The 17,431-nt window shown below is 60.2% G+C and overlaps 1 protein-coding gene across 1 annotated transcript; it reads right to left on the reverse strand.

Annotated features, from left to right (window-relative positions):
- Positions 1-709: 709 nt before the first annotated feature.
- ASMT (acetylserotonin O-methyltransferase) lies at positions 710-16,930 on the reverse strand. The gene is made up of 8 exons (XM_039883176.1): positions 16,397-16,930; positions 11,396-11,570; positions 10,818-10,947; positions 7,275-7,343; positions 6,116-6,234; positions 4,438-4,578; positions 3,471-3,593; positions 710-1,932 (listed from the first exon to the last, which is right to left on the reverse strand). The coding sequence occupies exons 1-8, from the start codon at positions 16,463-16,465 to the stop codon at positions 1,721-1,723; spliced, it is 1,038 nt and encodes a 345-aa protein (XP_039739110.1). The 5' UTR covers positions 16,466-16,930; the 3' UTR covers positions 710-1,720.
- Between the last annotated feature and the right edge of the window lie 501 nt (positions 16,931-17,431).

The following is a 17,431-nucleotide window of genomic DNA, read 5'->3' on the forward strand; positions in this document are numbered from 1 at the left end:
CCCCCCCTTGCTGTGCGTACAGGGCGGTGGCCGCAGGTGGGTGACCCCCAGGTCGGGAGCCCGGGGGTAGGGGTGCTGGGACGCTAAGGCGACGTGTTTCACTTTGCGAAGATGAAGAAAACTTGGTGACGTGAGTGGTGGGGTCATTTGTAGGGAAATGACGGACTGTACACTTCAAATAGGCGGAGATGGCCGACTTTAGGCTGAGTTTATTTCTCCACAGTAGAAGCCATGCATTGCCGTGTTTGTGCTGACTAAGTGTGACACGGGGTTGCGGGGGGAGACTCACACCGTGTGATCTCACCTAGGGGTGCAGAATCTGCACTGACACAGAAAAGCCACCTCGGCTCGCTGGCTGCCAGGGGTGGGGACGGGGCCGCGGGTGAAGACACTCGAGAGCTGCCCGGGAACAAGCCAGTCCTGAGCGTGGACGGGCGGCACGGCGGCCGCAGTGGGGGACATCGCATGGTCACAGTCGCTAAGACTGAACCTCAAAAGCTCTCATCGCAAGGAGAATAAACGGTCGCTCTGCGAGGGGACGCGCCGTAAGGGGCTCGTGACGGTGACGCATTGCCAAGACACGCGAGTATGGCATTGTGATCTGGCGGCCCTGTGTGCCAGGCAGCCCTGAGTTAAACACACACACAAAGAACCGCCATTGCGTCCTCAAGGCTGCAATAACACTGCTCGGGTTTGCTGAGCGCACACACGTACACGGACTCTCGCCCTGACGCCTGGAATAACTCCAGACTGAAGAAAGGGAAAAAGGTTCAAAAATCCCCAAATATACCAGTGCGACACCCTCGTCCTGCTGCCCCGTGGTTTAGGGGAGACAGAGCAGGGCCCTCCGTGCAGCGGGGTCTGTGGGGGAGGGTCCCAGATCCGCAGCACGGGCTCCACGAAACTACATCCCCTCCACGCGAGGACACGCGTGTGCCTCCTACCGACGTGCTCGCCGGCGCCTCTGAGGGGCCCGCTGGCCGGACGTGGCTCCACGATGGTGCACGCACGGCTGCCTCCCGTCCAGGGTGAGCCGGGGACGGTGAGGACATCGGGTTCTTCACGAGGCCCCAAGACAGGCTGCACGGCGCCTCCGGCCGGCAAGGGTGTTGTCAGGGTTGAGGCGAGGGCCGTCCCCACCTATCCACCCACGTGGCCGGGACATTGCCACTGAGGGACACAGTGGGCGGGGCTCAGGGGACCATGGGAAAGGTGTTCGCCTCAGGGGCTGCTGCAGCAGGCACAGAAGTCACCCTGTGCCCAGCCTACTGGTGGCCCAAGACGCCCACGTCCTAAACCCGTGTGGCAGACAGAATAATGTCCCCAAAGGTGTCCATGTCCAATCCCCGTGTGGCAGACAGAATGATGTCCTGAGACGCCCATGTCCTAATCCCCGTGTACAGGACAGAACGATGTCCCCAAAGGTGTCCGTGTCCTAATCCCCGTGTGGCAGGCAGATTCATGTCCCCGAGACGCGCAGGTGCTGATCCCCGTGTGGCGGGCAGCATGCAGGACGACAGAGTTGTGTGCAGTGGGTGGAACAGAACGTAATAAACAGAAGAAAACAAGACGAAAGCCAAAGAGATGGCCGCAGGCCCCTGTCCCCCGAAACCTGCGTCGCTCCCCAGTCAGGACCAAGAGGGAGACACGGGAGCGAGAGTCTCCCTCCGTGACGGCTCCGGCGTCCTGCGTCCTGCGGCAGCGGCGCACCTGCCGGGCGCTACTTCCTGGCGAGGACGGCGTCGTAAGGGCCACCCGTCCTGCGGCACTGCACGTCCCTGAAGCCGGCGGCGGCCAGCAGCGCGCGGTACTGGGCGGGCGTGCGCTCCCGGCCCTCCGTCTGCACCAGCATGTTGAGTGAGAACAGCTGCGTGGTCACAGGTCCCCGCCCGTCCGCGTCCAGCAGGCTCTCGATGACCAGAAGGCCACCGCCTGGCACGGAGAGAGCAGACGTGAGTGAGGGACGGCGCGGACGAGGCCCTGCTGTCCCCTGCTTCTCTCGCTCCCCTTTCCCAGCCCCCAACGCCGCTGGCCGTCCCAGGCCCTGGACACCTGCTGTCCTCAGCCGCCGAGGGGCCCCAAACCCGACGCCCCCCATTCCTGCCAGCTGCGGCCGACCAGCGTGGACCGGGGTGCCGGCCAGCGCACGCACGTGGCGGGAGCTGTATGTGGGCAGCAGGCGCAGTGTGGGACGCACAGCCGCCACCTCAGCAGATGACCGGGACCCTGAATGCCCAGCCACGCGGCCGGCGGCACCGCCCCCAGCGGAGGAGCAAGACCTTGAGCCATACTCATCTCGCGGCGGCTCGGACAAGGTTCCCAGCCCCCTCGGGGGTGGGCTGTTCGCGCACTGGGGGGCCGTCTCCGACTCAAGCGCACAGAAAACATCAAATTTTTCCACAAACATCCAGCGTTCGGAGCATCTCTGAGGGCGCCCAGGACACATGGGGTGTGGACACGCGCTCAGGCTCCCGGACGCACGAGCCCTCAGCGGACCCTGCCTCTGCCACCTGCACCGCCGGCCGGTGTCACCTGCATCACCTGCCTGTGTCACCTGCACCGCTACCTGCGTCGCTGGTTTCGACCCCTATGGAGCTTCACATTTTAACCTTCATTTCCTGTGCACGCGCAGTGCCCACGGCATAGAGAACAGAGTCGCTGATGACTCAGTAGCAAGGAGCAGAGACGAGAAGGGGCCGTGGACCCGCCTCACGCTCCTACTGTGGACGCGGCGGACGCCTCCTGGCCGACTCGTGACCAGAGGCTGAGCAGGGGCCCCCTGCCGAGAGCCAGCCACGAAGACAGAAAACCCAGGGCAGCCACGGGCCACTGGGACGACAGCCAGGAAGGTGTAGACAGCGTCTGATGCCGTTACACGCAGCCCCTCGCTGCCTGCAGGTGCGGGCGTCTGCACACGCGACCCGCCAGCAGTCGGCCGGTGACCGTGGAAACAACTCGTCACCCACGCAGCTACGCCACCAGGAGGCAGGGTGACCCCGGGCCGTGGCAGGGACTCGGGAGCCTGGGACTCGGTGACAAACGGAGACCGGGGAGCCTATGGCTCCCGGGGGGTGGCGGGATCGATCCGCCGGAAATGCACCCAGCCACAGCCGGTAGAGGCGGATTTCAGATTCACGGAAATCGTCGTTTAAGGATAAGCCAGCCCTGTGCCATGCGCACCGTGGGGCGTGAGCCGTTCTGAGGGCGCCTGACGCTTCTGGGACGAGATTTTCCCATCGGGACCGTAGAACTATGTCTGGTCACCAGACCTATCACACAGGCTCGGTCTGGGAGAATTCACTACTGCCGCTGGGGCGGCCCTGAAACCACTGTGCACACGACCTCACAGACCTCATGGGACAGCCGGGCAGTGTCCCCGTCACAGACGGACGCTGCGCCCACGTCCTTGTGGACACCAGGTGGCTGCACCTCGGAGCACAGCTGGGCCACGTACCCGTCGCTCCGCCCACCTGGTCTGCAGGCCCGATGCACCCTCGCCAGCAGCTGAGCGCACTTCTCGGGGCTCCAGTCGTGCAGGATCCTGGCCAGGACGTACAGGTCCGCCTCCGGGAGCGGGTCTTTGAAGAAATCCCCTGGAACAGAGCACAGCGGCCCTGCGGTCAGTCTGCAGTCCAAGCCCTCGGACTGACCCAGCGCCCAGCGTGGACGTGTCACCTGGATGCACAAACCTAGCTCTGAACAGAGAGAGGCCTCAGTGAAGACAGGAAACCTCCGGACAACGCTTGGGGCCCCTTCCCGCCATCGGGGAAGGTCTTTAATTCCCTCTCCGAGGTCCCTTGTCACCACTTCCTGGAGCTCCCCTCAGCTTTGTGTTCCGAGAGCCGCGGCCATCGGCCAGCAGCTCCTGTGTGATCAGGTGAAGGGAACCAACAGCCCGCACAGCCACTGGGGGCTACGCACGTGACACCCGTCCTCCCCCGTCCTGGGGGCCAGCAGGGTGACATCAGGGTTCCCAGGGCCTCGCTCCCTCCGGAGGCCCCAGAGGAGGGTCCTTCCTGCCTGTCCCAGCGTCTGGGGGCCCCAGGCGTCCCTGGGCTGGTGGCCGCGTCCCTCCACGTGGCTTCTCTGTGTCTGTGTCTCCCCTTCTGTCCCTTATAAGGACACTGTCACTGTGTCTAGGGCCACCTGCTCCAGGAGGACTCACCCCAGACCCCTCACTAATCGCATCTGCACAGACCCCGTTTCTAAGGTCCCATTCACAGGTTCTGGGTGCACGTGAGTTTTCAGGGGACGCTATTTAACCCACAATACACACGGAATTGCTAATCGCAGGGAACCAAGATTCTTTCACACAGGTTTCCGTCCGTCGTGAGAAACAATTCTAAGTCGAGGGGGCTCGTGCGGAGCGGCCGGGAGCCTTGGAGACCGCCCCCCGCCGGCGTCCCCGACGCCCCCACAGGCACCGCGACGACCCACCTTCGCAGAAGCTGACTCGTGCTTCCTCCAGGATCGGGAAGTACTTCCTGGCCGTCTGCACGACTTCCGGGATGTCGAAAACGGTGACGTGGCATCCGGGGTACAGCGACACACACTCCCTGGCCAGGGCCCCGGAACAGCCTGGGGGCGGGCAGAGGGTGTGACGGGCACCGGGAAGCGGCCACCGCAGCCCCGGGGGTGCAGGCGGCGGGCTTGGTCACCGCGGTTACCGCCTGCTCCGCAAGGCCCCGGATCCACGTGCCCAGGGGACTGACCAGGGCTCGGAGCTTCAACTGCACGTCACCTCCTGTGCCCCGGGCAGCCGTGCACCCCAGCACAGCAAACGGGCCCGTGAGGGAGGAAGCAGGGGTCCCCGGCAGGCAACTATGCAGGACATTTCCTGAGAACACCCTGGTGACAACCCTGGCAGATGCCACCGCACACGCGTCCTGGGTCCCGGACACCTCCCCAGGGACCCCTGTCCTGCGTGTTCACCCCCAGCTGTCCCCAGGAAGGGCGGCCGTGATTGTGGAGAAGCCGCCCCTCCCGCAGAGACAGCCAGAGAGTGTTCTGGGTGACACACACGGGGACACGCCCCTCACAGTGTCACCTCAGACTGAGGCACAGAGCACAGAGCGCCTACTGAACCTGCCCCAGGTCACGCAGTGAGCAAGGGACAGAAGCCACTCTCGAACCCGGGGCCGACGCTCCCGGCTCCGGCGCCCACTGCCCGCCATGGGGGAGGGACAGACAGTGGCCACGGAGGCTGTTGCTCGGGGAGACGTGGCCATCTACTTCCTGCCGCCGTCCAACAGGCTTTGGGGATTCCCCTCGGATCAGGAAAGCAGGGACCACGGCCTTCTGAGTGTGCCTGGCACCCCGACTTTGCCACAGGGGGGTTCAGCCAAAACCAGCGAACCTTCACTTGTTAAAGATGGAGACCCCCCATTTCGGAGGGCCACCTCGGGCTGCTGTTACCCCACCATGTCCTGTGACGCATGAGCACCCACCTGTCCCCGAGCTTGTGCTAGGGCCCCCCCACCCTGCATCGAACCCGCAGAAGATGCTCAAGGCACAGACAGGTGTCCTGGTCCTGCACAGCAGCATCAGAGGATAAGGCTCGTAAGCTGAAGGCGACGTCTGACCCTGGGACCCCCCAAAACACCCTGATCCCTCGGGCTCAGACAGCCCGATGCCTCCACCAGGAAGTGAGCATAACAAGGCTCATCTCGGGGTCTCTGCGACTTGCTTTCCAGCAGCCGGGCGAGGGAGGTGGAGAACCACAGTCCCTAAGTGTCCATCGTAGATGACCGAGGCTGGCGTCCGTGGTGAGCTCGGCGTCCGTGGTGAGCTCGGCGTCCGTGGTGAGCTCGGCTTCCGTGGTGAGCTCGGTGTCCGTGGTGAGCTAGCCCACGCCCGCCGGCATCTGGGTCGGGGCCTCAGAAGGCACGGCAGGTCCTGTCGGCACCGTGACAGCCTCGGCTGCGTCCATCTCTCTCCTGAGACCTCGGTCGTTGGCTACGGACGGTGACGAGCTAGGCCGCGGCAGCCCTCAGCACCCACCGTCCTAAAGGACACTCCATGCCCTTCCGTCGTGAGCTCCCAGTGAGAACTGGGGTTCAGACGCTCCCCGTACGGAGCAGGACACGCAGCCGCGACACACGCAGGACGTACTCACCGCCGAGGTCGCAGACGAGGGGGAACGGCGACAGGTCAAAGGCGGCCATCACGTGTCTCCCGTGCACACGCCACACGTCCTGCATGCCTCGCATGAACAGCAGCCGCTCCTCGTCCGACCTGGCGTGTGAAAGCACCTGGTCTAAACCACGCCACGTCCAGCGTGGGCGTCGCGAGCATGGACACGGCCGCCCGCCGCGGAGCAGACAGCTGCGTCCCACGGGCACGAGCGTCAGGCTTGCGGGGGTCCGTGGAGCCTGCCCTGCTGTGGAAATACGTCGCCGCAGACGGCAGAGCCCCGGGCAGCCGCCGGCCCGTGCCCAGCTCCTGGGGTGCAGCTGCAATGCACGTGTCCCTCCGAAACTGCTGGGGCGAGAGCCGGACACAGCAGGGAGCCGGGGAGCTGGGGAAGGGGCTGCGGGGAGAGGACGGGCCTTGGGACGGGGCGCAGGGGATGGGAGCTGGGGTGATGGGCCAACGAGGAGCTGGACAGCTCTCGGGCCGTGTGGGGTGTTTCTCCCACTGCTCACACGTCCTCTGCTCTGTCCCCTCTGCAGAGCCAGCTGTGTGGTTGTGGTCGCCGTGTAGGCAAAGTCGAAGGACAGGGGAGGGTCAGGAAGAGTCCCCGGCCACACACGTCAGCCGTGCCGAGGCCGAGAAACCGTCTCTTAGCACGAGGCTCGATATCCATCTATCATCTCTCTCTCTGCCTGCCGCTGTCCATCCATCACCCATCAGTCCACCATCCATCCATCACCCACCATCCATACATCCATCCACCCATCAGGTCACCACCACCCCATCCACCCATCGTCCATCATCCATCCATCACCATCCAATCCACCGCATCCATCATCCATCCATCCATCCACCCGCCATCCATCCATCCACCTATCCGTCACCGACCATCCGTCATCATCCACCCATCCGTCCACCCACCATCCATCCATCCATCCACCCACTGGGTGCACGTCTGGCCGCTCGAAGGGCAAATTCGCGTCTGCTCGGGAAATGGACCAGCACACGCGTTAGAACAGGCACGTCCGCCTTGTTCTGTGTCTGCTTGTTTTACCGTGAATGCCGCACCCTTCGGTTCCCCTGTATTTGGTGAGTATTTTAAAGACACACATGATTCTGTCAGGCTGGGTGCTGGGCGTTACCTGTAGATGGCCGCGAAGACCTCTTCCGAGGGGACCCCGAAGGCCCGCACGTACTGGTTCTTCCCGTCCCTGCAAACAGGGAGGCAGCTGTCACTCAGCTCTGACACGTTCCGTGAACCCCGGCGAGCGTGCACGGCGGGGCACGGGCCCACCCCTCAAGTCGCCGGTGCAACGGGCAGGAAGCAAAACCGAGCGACCGGACGCACTCACGCCATCCTTTCTAGGGAGAAGTCAACACGTGTTTGGAGCTGCAAGGTCCCCACGAGCACGATTCTCTGAGATGAGCAACGAAGGGATGCGATTTTACGGCAAAATCTAAAGAGAGGCAAAACACTGAGCCAGCTGCGGACGCCCCAGTCTGGAATGACGCATCACCCAGCATCTAAGGAGACGAAACGCCTTATAATTGCAGGGTCAGCTGATCTACCCACAACTGCAGAGGCCACTGGTCTACCTGCAGCTAGAGGACCGGCTGGTCTACCTACAGCTAAAGGGCCACCTAGTCTACCCTTGGCTACAGGGTTGGCTGGTCTACCTATAGCTGGTGAGCCCATTGGTCTACCTGCAGCTGGACGGCCAGCTAGTCTACCTGTAGTTAAAAGACCAGTTAATCAACCTGCAGCTAGAAAACCAACTGGTCTACCTATAGCTAAAGGGCCACCTAGTCTACCTGCTGCTACAGTGCTGGCTGGTCTACCTATAGCTGGTGAGCCCACTGGTCTTCCCGCAGCAGGTCTACATACAGCTGGAAAGCTGAGTGGTATACCTGCAGGTAGAAGGCTAGCTGGTCTACCTACAGCTAACGAGTTGACTGGTCTACCTGTAGCTGGGGTGCTAACTGGTCTACCTGTACTTGCAGAGATGGCTGGTTTACCTACAGGTAAAGCGTTAACTGGTCGATCTACAAATGGAAGGCTGCCTGGTCTACCTATATTTTGAGGGCTAACTGATCTACCTATAGTTGGAGGGCTGGCTGGTTTAGCTGCAGGTTGAGAGTCACTGGTCTACCTGCAGCTGGAGGGCTACCTGGTCTACCTATAGTTGGAGAGCCCACTGGTCTACCTGCAGCTGCAGAGTCGATTTATCCACACAGGTTCTATTTCGCCTTCTCCTCTGCAGCTGACGTAGAGGACCCCTTGGTCATTCTCTGCCACGTGAGACAGCCCCTGGTATCTGGCAGAACTGTCCCCCTGTGGCTCATTTCCTTCCGTCCTTGACTGGCTCCCCCCTGTCAGCCCCACACCTTTCTCGTATGCTGTTGGATGACCCCCGCATTTAACCCTGGGGGCCACCTCTTCCCCACCAGACCTTCAGGGGACAAGAAATCACACACGAAGGAGAACTTGGAGCCCAGAAACACCACAGGAGGCCACCTCGAGGGAACGAGTGTCACTTTCCATTGTCCAAGAACTAGCTCCCTGTGCACCGGGGACGAGGAGGTGAAGCCTGAGGGTCCAACGAGACCTCGGAGACCTCGGCTATCATTTGTTATTATGCTTGCTTCAGCACTCTCAATTTATTTCTTTGACGGAATGAATTCCAGCCTCCAAACTTTGGGAGATGTCACTCAAAAATCTGGATGTGCTGCTTCTCGGAAAACACAAAAGTCGCTGGCAGCCGTGTCCCCATTGATACTTGAGCTGACGAAGGCTGGCCTCAGAAGGGCATGGGCTCTTCAGTGTGCCACTGCCCCCCCGTACCCCCCGGCTTTACCTGCTGAGCCATATTGTCAACCTTTACCGTTCAGAGACAGTATCACCCACCGTCGGCTTTGGCGAAACAGGTCGAGCAGCTGAGACGGACAAGCTAAAGTCCGCACAGAGGAAAGAACAGTTTTCTCAGCAGGAGACCACGTCTGCCTGCGACGCGGGACCCCGGAGCCCTGGTGTCATTCGTAGGGTCACCGAGAGTCCTCGTGGCACCAAGATCGGGTCCCCGCCCTCGGCCACTCTCCACACCAGCCTCAGTCTCTCCCCACCCACAGCTGCACCCTTGGGACCGCGGGAGGCACTCAGCCGAAGTGACTGCCAGGCGCACGTCATGTGGGAATTAAATACCCAGCCACATCGTCATCACACAGAACGACGAGCTGTGCTTTTTCCAAAATAAACAGTAAAACGCGATCCCAAAGCTACCGCAGGATGCGCGTGTGGTTTACGTTAAAGCCACTAAGAAAGAACATGTCGATTTCTGCTCCCTGATCGGACGCAATTCCGTGCTCCCCCAACACGCACACCCCACGGACGTCTGCCCAAGCAGAACGTCTGGGGACGTCTCTGCCTGTCACCACTGGGGAGGGGGACGGCTACTGCCATCTGCTGGGGGGAGGCCAGGAAGGCCGCTCAGCACCCTGCCAGGCCCAGGACGTCCCGTGGCAGAGTCAGGACCCCCAACGTCAGGACTGGGAGTCGACGGACCTGACAAAGCACGAGACACTCGATTCTTTCCCTGTCTCTCCGTCTATGCGTCCGTCTCTCCTCCATGCGTCCGTCCTTCCATCTGTCCACCTAACATCTGTCTGTATATTATCCATCTATAAATAAATAAAATGCAACATATACATTCTGCTATATATATATGCTGTCTGTCTGTCTTGTCATCTTATCTGTCTGTCTGTCTGTCAATCTGTCTGTCTGTCACATGCAATACATCTGTCTGTCTGTCTATCTGTCTGTCTGTCATCTGTCTATCATCTGTCATCCATCCATCCATTCCATCCGTCCATCTGATCTATCCATCTGTCTGTCTGTCTGTCTGTCTGTCATCTGTCATCTGTATAAATACTGTCTGTCTGTCATCTATCTATCTATCTATCTATCTATCTATCTATCTATCTATCTATCTATCTATCTATACCTATGTAGCCATGCAATCATCCATCATTTTTCTATCTATGTATCTACCAGTCCATCTAACTCTCCATCATCCTTCTAGCTAGCTAAACCTATCTATTAATATCTACCTGTCTATCTCTCATCTATCTATGTATCTCTCTGTTATCCATCTGTCTGTCTGTCTGTCTGTCTGTCTCTCATCCATCTAACCATCTATCTCATTCTCAGCTGCAGCTGATTCAGCTCTTGGGAGATGCTTGAGACTGGGGACATGTTTTATTGTCACACCGGGGAGGGGGTGCTCCTGGCACCTGGTGGGTGGAGACCAGGAGGCTGGTCAGCACCCTGCGGGTCACAGGACGCCCACGTCACAGTCGTCGGCCCCGACGTCCACAGCGCCGAGCCTGAGAGAGCCTGGCGTGCAGTGACCAGTCACGACCCGGGCAGCCTCGCTTTCTGGCCCCTGCTGGGCTCCGAGCCGCCTGCCCAGCTCTGCCCGTGGCACACAGCACTGTCCCCTAGAGGACTTGCCGTCTCCGCCTGTGCATCCTGACGCACGTCTGTGGGTCAACGGCAGAGAACTTTGGGATTTCCAAAGCCAGGGGTGTCGTGTTCGACTGTGCAAGGGCCCTGGCGTGTCGCCCCCTGCACGCCCGGAAACCAGCCCAGGCACCAGGGACGGGACGCCCACGGGCAACGCCACACCCACCTCACGGCCTGGGCCAGGTGGCCCCAGCACAGGTAGGTCGTCTTGGCCAGATACAGCAGTATGTGGTGCTGGGACGTGGGGCTGCTCCTCGCCAGGTACCTGCGGGACAGCTCGCTGCTTCCGTACAGAGCTGAAAAGAGGCAAACAAGAGAAAGCGTGGTCACTTCCACGGCAACGCTGCTCGCCGCCCCCAGCACTGGCAGCAGGAGCCGGACGTCCCCCAGGACAGGACTTCCTGTGCCGTGAGCTGGTTGTTTCACGGTTTTGTCTGTTCGCTGGATCCAGCGCCCGCACTGCCATGTGGAAGCCGCTGGGACAGGCGTCACGAACTCCAGGCGGCCGCACACCTGGCCCCCGGCTCGCTTTTGTAAATAAAGTTTTATCGGTCGCCGGCCACGCTTGTTTGTTTGCATAGTGTCTCCAGCTGCTCTGCGGCTGCACATGCAGCTATGGGACCTGTCACTGAGACCCCGCGGCCCGCGACACCCAATACGCGTCTGTTCCTCCCGGCCCTTTACAGAGAGAGGTGCTGACAGTGCCCGGGGGATCCGCGCCCTCCGCCACGCCCGGCCACTCACCGCGTCCTCCTCCCGTGTCCACGCGAAGCAGCTTCAGCGACACGCAGGTGTCCAGCAGCAGCTCTGTGCCCTCGGGGCTGGTGCCCAGGCCCGCGGCCACCGCAGCCGAGCTCAGGGGCCCGGGGGCCTCGGCGAGAAGGTCGAAGACGCCGAGCTCGCAGGCCGCGAAGAGGACCTCGGACGAAGAGAAAGCAAGCTCTGAGGACACGGCCGTGTCCACTGCAGCGCGGTGCAGCACCCCCCACCCGGGGCGGAGCGGCCCCCACGCCCATCATAGGGTCCGCACACGGGACTGTCACTCAGCCTTAAAGGGGGGCAGATTCTGACCCCCGTGACTGCCTGCATGAACGTCGGGTCACAGTGTCCGGTGACATGAGCCAGACACTAAGGGACAAGCGCAGCAGGGCTCCAAGCATACGAGGTCCCTAGAGTCACGCAGCCACCACGAGGGAAGCAGCTGGTGGAGCCGGGGGCTGGGGAGGGGAGGGGGTGAGCGTGTCGTGGGGACGGAGTCTCAGTTTGGGAGGACGGGAAGGTCCTGGAGGTGACACCGGTGATGGCTGCACGGTGACGAGAATGCCCGTCGCGCCCCTGAACTACGCGCCTGTAAGCGGTTCCGATGCCACGGGGGCGTCTCTGCTACGACAGGGAAAACTAACCGTTTCCATGATGCAGCCGCCCCTCGTCCTGCGAGTCCCACACAACTGCGCCTTTGGCGTGGAGCAGGGGTCCAGCGCGAAGGCCACCGAGTGCACAGGCTGGTCCCCAGCGAGGGTGACAGTGAGGGCTTGCTGGGGGCCGGCTGCGTGCATGCGGGGCTGGCTGTGTGGACACAGGGACCGCCAAGGCCATCTCCTGGCTGGTCAGCCTGGGCGGGGTGCGGGAACAGGTGGCTTGGGGGTTCCCCCAGCGTCCCCGTGCCCTGCCCCGTGCCCCCCACAGCGTCGCTCTGCAGAAGAGCCAGCTGGAATCCGGTCCCCGGAAGCAACACCCTCTACCGGGAACTATAAAGTCCCCAAGGAGGGACCCGCCGCACACGGGATGGACACACGCATGCGAGCAACCCCGTGCACACGCGTGTGAGCCCTCGAAACCCAACTGCTGGCCTCTGTCGGTTTAACGGGGCCAGAAAGTCTGGGAAACGGGGTGTGGGGGGCACTGCTTTCTGCTTTCGCATTCTGCACCTCTGCAGATGCATCATTTTAATTTTCCAAACGAAGAAATACATGCATTCCTTTTTTTTTTTACTATGTCAGCGGTGTTCCTTACACCGGTGGTCCCCAACCTGCGTGGCACCAGGGGCCGGGGCTCCTACGAGCACCGCAGGCCCGAGCATCTGAGGCGGAGCTGGGGCGGGGACGCTGGCGCTGGGCAGCGGCTGTGGACACAGATGCAGCTTCGGTCGCCGCTCACCTCCTGTGGGGCGGCCTGGTTCCGAACGGGACCAGGACACAGACCAGGACCAGTCCCCGATCCGAGGGCTGGGGACCCCCGCCATACCCAGTGGTTTCAGAGTCCGAAGACAGGCTGGGTGGTGTTCTTCTCATTCTCCGTCTCGAGAAGGGAGTCGGCAATGGCTTCGACCAGCGCCGTGTCCGTGACCCGTGAGCACCGTGTTCACCGTCTTGCCCAAGCTCCGTGGGAGGGGTGCCCGGGCTCGGGCGTCGCCGATGGTGACCGTGACAGATGAACGCACAGACGTGCCACGTGGCAACATGGTTTCTGGGGGCTGGCACCACACCTGTGGTCAGCATTGTATCAACCGCTGGTGACACTGCGGTGATGCCGTGTGTCTGACCTCACTAATGAAGAGGGTGCCCCACCTCGCACCCCGCCGGCACACGGCACAGCCCCGAGGCGTGTTTGGCGGGGGCCAGCGGGACAGCACCGTGTCACGTCTGCTCGGCGATTCTGGTCCTATTAGGTCTGACCCTGCTACATCGGGGCCTCTCGGCCTCACAGTGCTGACGGCTGGGGCCGGGCGGCTCTCTGTGAGGGTGGCGTCCTGGACGCCGTACCCTTAGACACCAGGAGCACCCCACCTCCAGCAGTGACAATGTCCCCAGACACGGTGGGATCCCCCGAGGCCAAAGTCCTCATTTGAGAAGCAGCGTCACAGTTCCGAAGACTTGGGCTGTGGCTAGTGTTGTTAACGCTGCCTGAGCCGCCACCGCCGGTTACTCAGCTGAGGCTGGATTAACTCATCCTCCGAAGGTCGTGGACTCGTGTCGAGGAAAAGTGCACAGACCGCGCGTTTCCTCAAGGTCGCGTCACACTGACCCTCTGAAGGTCCCGTTTGGTAACGCTGCAACAAGTCTGTTCTGTGATGTTTTCGTTAACTCTTATCCTGCTGTTATTTTGGCTCTGTATTAGGGCTGTGTGAACTCTCACTGGATTAAGGTTCTATTAACTCTTATTTTCTTAAGTTTGTATTATGATCTATTTAATTAAGGTCGTATTAGCGGTTGACCTGTTAAAGCTTTTATTATTTCTTGTCCTATTAGGTTGCATTAACTGTTCTCTTATGATTGTATTAACTCTCGAATTAACATTGTATTAACTCTCGAATTAACATTGTATTAACTCTCGAATTAATACCGTATTAACTCTCGAATTAACATTGTATTGACTCTCGAATTAATATCGTATTAACTCTCGAATTAACATTGTATTAACTCTCCAATTAGCGTTACATTAAGTCTAGAATTCAGGTGGCATTAAGTCTCGTGTTAAGATTGTATTAACTCCTGTATTGAGGTTGGATTAATTCCTGCTCTACCGAGATTTCGGGAACCCTCGTTCTTTTAAGGTCGTATGAGGTTTCACTCCATTAACGTCTTAGCTCTGGTCCTGTGTGGCGACAAGTCAAGGACACGGTATCGTGTGATCAACGTGTCCCGACGTTATCTTCCCCCCAAGCTTGATAAGCCACGCGTCAGCATCGCGTGAAGGGCCGGCAGCGCTGAATGGACAGCAAGCTGCCCAGCTGGGTGGGGACATCACAGGAGGACAGACAAGCCAGGGGAAGGCAACGTGCTGCTGGGTTCTCTGCGGAGGGATGCCGAGGGAAGCCTCTGAAGTGGCTTCTGGGACCTGGCGGGGCCTCTGGTAGCTCTGGGGGCGATGGGCTTCCGTTCGCAGTGGCCTCTGCCTGAGTCTGAGCGCCCCCTTCGACCGTGACGCAGGCACGGCCAGGCTGCGTTCAACTTCCCGCGACTGCGTGACCAGGAGAAGCTGCGGGTATCTGTGTGTCTCGTCATAGCTGTCGCGAGGAACTCAAAATGCCATCGGCGTGTGACGTCCCGGGGCAGCTGGGTTCAGCCGCTGCCCATCTCTGGGTGTCTCTGGGCCACCAGAAGGTGAAGCTGCATGTTCCCCAAACAGCAGTCACTGAAAAAGCCCGCGGGAACCCCGTTGACCACCCTCACCCTGTGAAGCACCCCGGCGGCTCTGCCCCCATCGGCCCCATGCACACTGGCGCACGGAGCCCTTCCCCACCGGACCCCACACGGGGAATGGGACTGACGGCTCTTCCAGAGGCCCGTGTCCCGCCACAGACTGCCCGCCAGTGCCGTCGACGCCATCCAACGCACCGACCCCGGCGCCTTCAAAAGATAACATCTAAGTCCACGTGGCCTTGTTTTTCCAATTGTGCTAACATTCACATAGCGAAAGATTCGCCATTTAAACCGCACGATTCGGGGGCAGCGAGCGCCTTCTCAGTGCTGCGTGATCGTCATCGGTGTGGAACCCCAGCACGTTCTCACGGGGAAGGAGACGGCCCCGCAGCCCGCGCCCCCGCGACTCTGCTTCCTGCCTCTGCGGCTCTGCCCGGCGCGGACGCGGCGCAGAAATCGACCTCGCGCTTCGCGGTCATTCACATCTGCTCCTCCGCTCAGCATCACATTTCTTCGGCCACGAGAAGGCAGGCAGGTCGGTGCCACACTGCGGGGGACCCTCCGAGACCTCACAGTCCGTTCGCCCCTTGAACCTTGCAGGGTTGGGGCGCACACCCCCGTGTGCTCGAAAACCTGCATATGGCTGCGACTCCCCCGGAATGCAAGTGCCAGCAGCCGGCCGCTGACCGGACGCCTCACCGATCGCGTGCCCCGTGGGCGCACACAGATTTCGCATGTTACACGTATGACATACTGTGTTCTGACAATGGCGTCGGCTAGGGAAAAGAAAACGTCATTAAAAAATGATGAGTCTAAGGCCACGCCACCCCAAACACGTCCGATCCCGTCTGATCTCAGAAGCTCAGCAGGGTCGGGCCTGGTGAGTCCTTGGATGGGAGACCACCTAGGAAGACCGGGTGCTGCAGGCATAAAAAATTTAAAAATAAGGGATTGCAAGCTGACAAGGTCCTTGCAATCTGTGAGGTCAACCAAGGGTCGCCTTGCATAAAAAAAATAAAGCAAGAAGGGACAGAGAGAGAGGAGGAGGAGGAGGGAGGGAGGGGGAGGGGAGAGGAGGGAGGGAGGAGAGGAAATCAGGAGAAGATGCATCCACGGCGTTTGCTGAAAAATAATGCGCATACGAGTGGCCGCACGTGGTTCGTCCGCAGTCTGACAGGCAGCCGTTTTTAAACGCATCTGCGTATAAATCTCTCCCGTCGTATCTTCCATAAATAAATAGTTTTTGGATATTAAAAAAATATAAGTAAATAAAGGTGTCACCTCCTCTGTAGTGTGTTGACGGACAAGTGCCTGCGCTGCCCCGGATGAGTGTGTTAAACACCTGTGTGCCAATGGCCGCCGTCTCCTCTGTAACCCCATCTACTTCCCGTTAAGCTTTTAAAAACATCCTTCCCAGACAGGGTCCCTGAGTGTCAGCAAGTCCCCAAAAAGGTCCCCATGTCCTTGTGGCCATCGTCTCAGAACGTTCTGCTCACCTCAAGGAGATCCCCTCCCCATGAAGCAGTGGGCATCCACTGCCCCATCCCAGCCCCCAGCCTTGGGGTCCATGCGTGCCCAGGGGGACGTGTCCCCAGATCGGTACCTGGGAGACCATGAAGCCATTGGTGTAGTCACTCAGCAAACGATCACTGTCCTCCTCTGCGGAAGCCATTTTCTCCCACGCTGGAGTGGCTTCGAGGGTCCCGAGCTGTCCTGGCTTCAGGGAGCTTGGGGACAGCCAGCCGCTTGGGGCTGCTGGAGGCCTGATGGGTGGGTGGGGACAAGGGTGGCTCAAGCTGGGATCTCAAGCCCCTCGGCAAGAAGTGTGCTCTGCAGCCGGGCGGGCTGTGGGACACGAGGCAAATGTACTCGCAGGGGATGCGGGCACAGACTGAACGCAGGAGCGATGATGGGCACTGGGGAGCGTCTCAGGGGACACGGTGACGAGCCATCGGCTGCATTTGCTTGATTGAACCGTAAGCGGACCGTCTCAGACGCCCAAATCCCCAGGGCTGCAGGGCCGGCCTGGGATCTTCCGCTAAGGCGATTACTTTGGAAAGGAGATTGAGGGCTGAGCGGGGCCGGACGCGGACCCTGGGGACACGAGCCCAGCGCCCTCCCAGACACAGCGTCGCCAAACCAAGGAAAACAAGACGTCAGCCTGAGAGGTCGAGCGCTGCCATCTGCCGCAGTAAGACAGGGCATCGGCGTGGAAGACAGGGCTCTCAGCGCGCACCTCGGGGAGGGGTTCCTTCGGCGGCGGAGGCAAAAGTGTCCTCGGATTAGACTGTGGTGATGCTGTGCCCCGGTGTGAATGTACAAAAAATAAAAAATCAATGTAAAACACTGAATGGCCCACTTTAAAGGGGCCCATTTTTTGGTGTGCGCATTGTATCTCGGTAAGGCCGCTTTTTAAAAAATGACGGATTTTAGAACCATTTTAGGTTCACAGCAAAATTTGAAAGGAAACACAGATTTTTTTTTTTCCCCGCCATACTAGCTAATTATACTTCCCCAGCTAGGTGGCTGTAAAAGTAAAAAAAAAAAAAGCATATCTGGGAACTTGGGAAGATAAAGTGAGCGAGCCTCAGATGGCCACGGCTACCTGACACTGTGCAGTGTGACCCAGCTCCCCGCG

Source organism: Pteropus medius, unplaced genomic scaffold (genome assembly GCF_902729225.1).
Source record: "Pteropus medius unplaced genomic scaffold, Ma_sr-lr_union100, whole genome shotgun sequence".
NCBI classification, from domain to species: Eukaryota; Metazoa; Chordata; class Mammalia; order Chiroptera; family Pteropodidae; genus Pteropus; species Pteropus medius.

Bases quoted from the DNA above. Each gene is read 5' to 3' on its own strand.
- ASMT (XM_039883176.1), bottom strand. From the start codon at position 16,465: ATGGCTTCCGCAGAGGAGGACAGTGATCGTTTGCTGAGTGACTACACC. The intron at 11,571-16,396 runs GTACCGATCTGG...TCTTCGTCCGAG, and splicing joins ATGGCTTCATGGTCTCCCAG to GTCCTCTTCGCGGCCTGCGA. The intron at 7,344-10,817 runs GTGGGTGTGGCG...CCCTGTTTGCAG, and splicing joins CACCTGGCCCAGGCCGTGAG to GGACGGGAAGAACCAGTACG.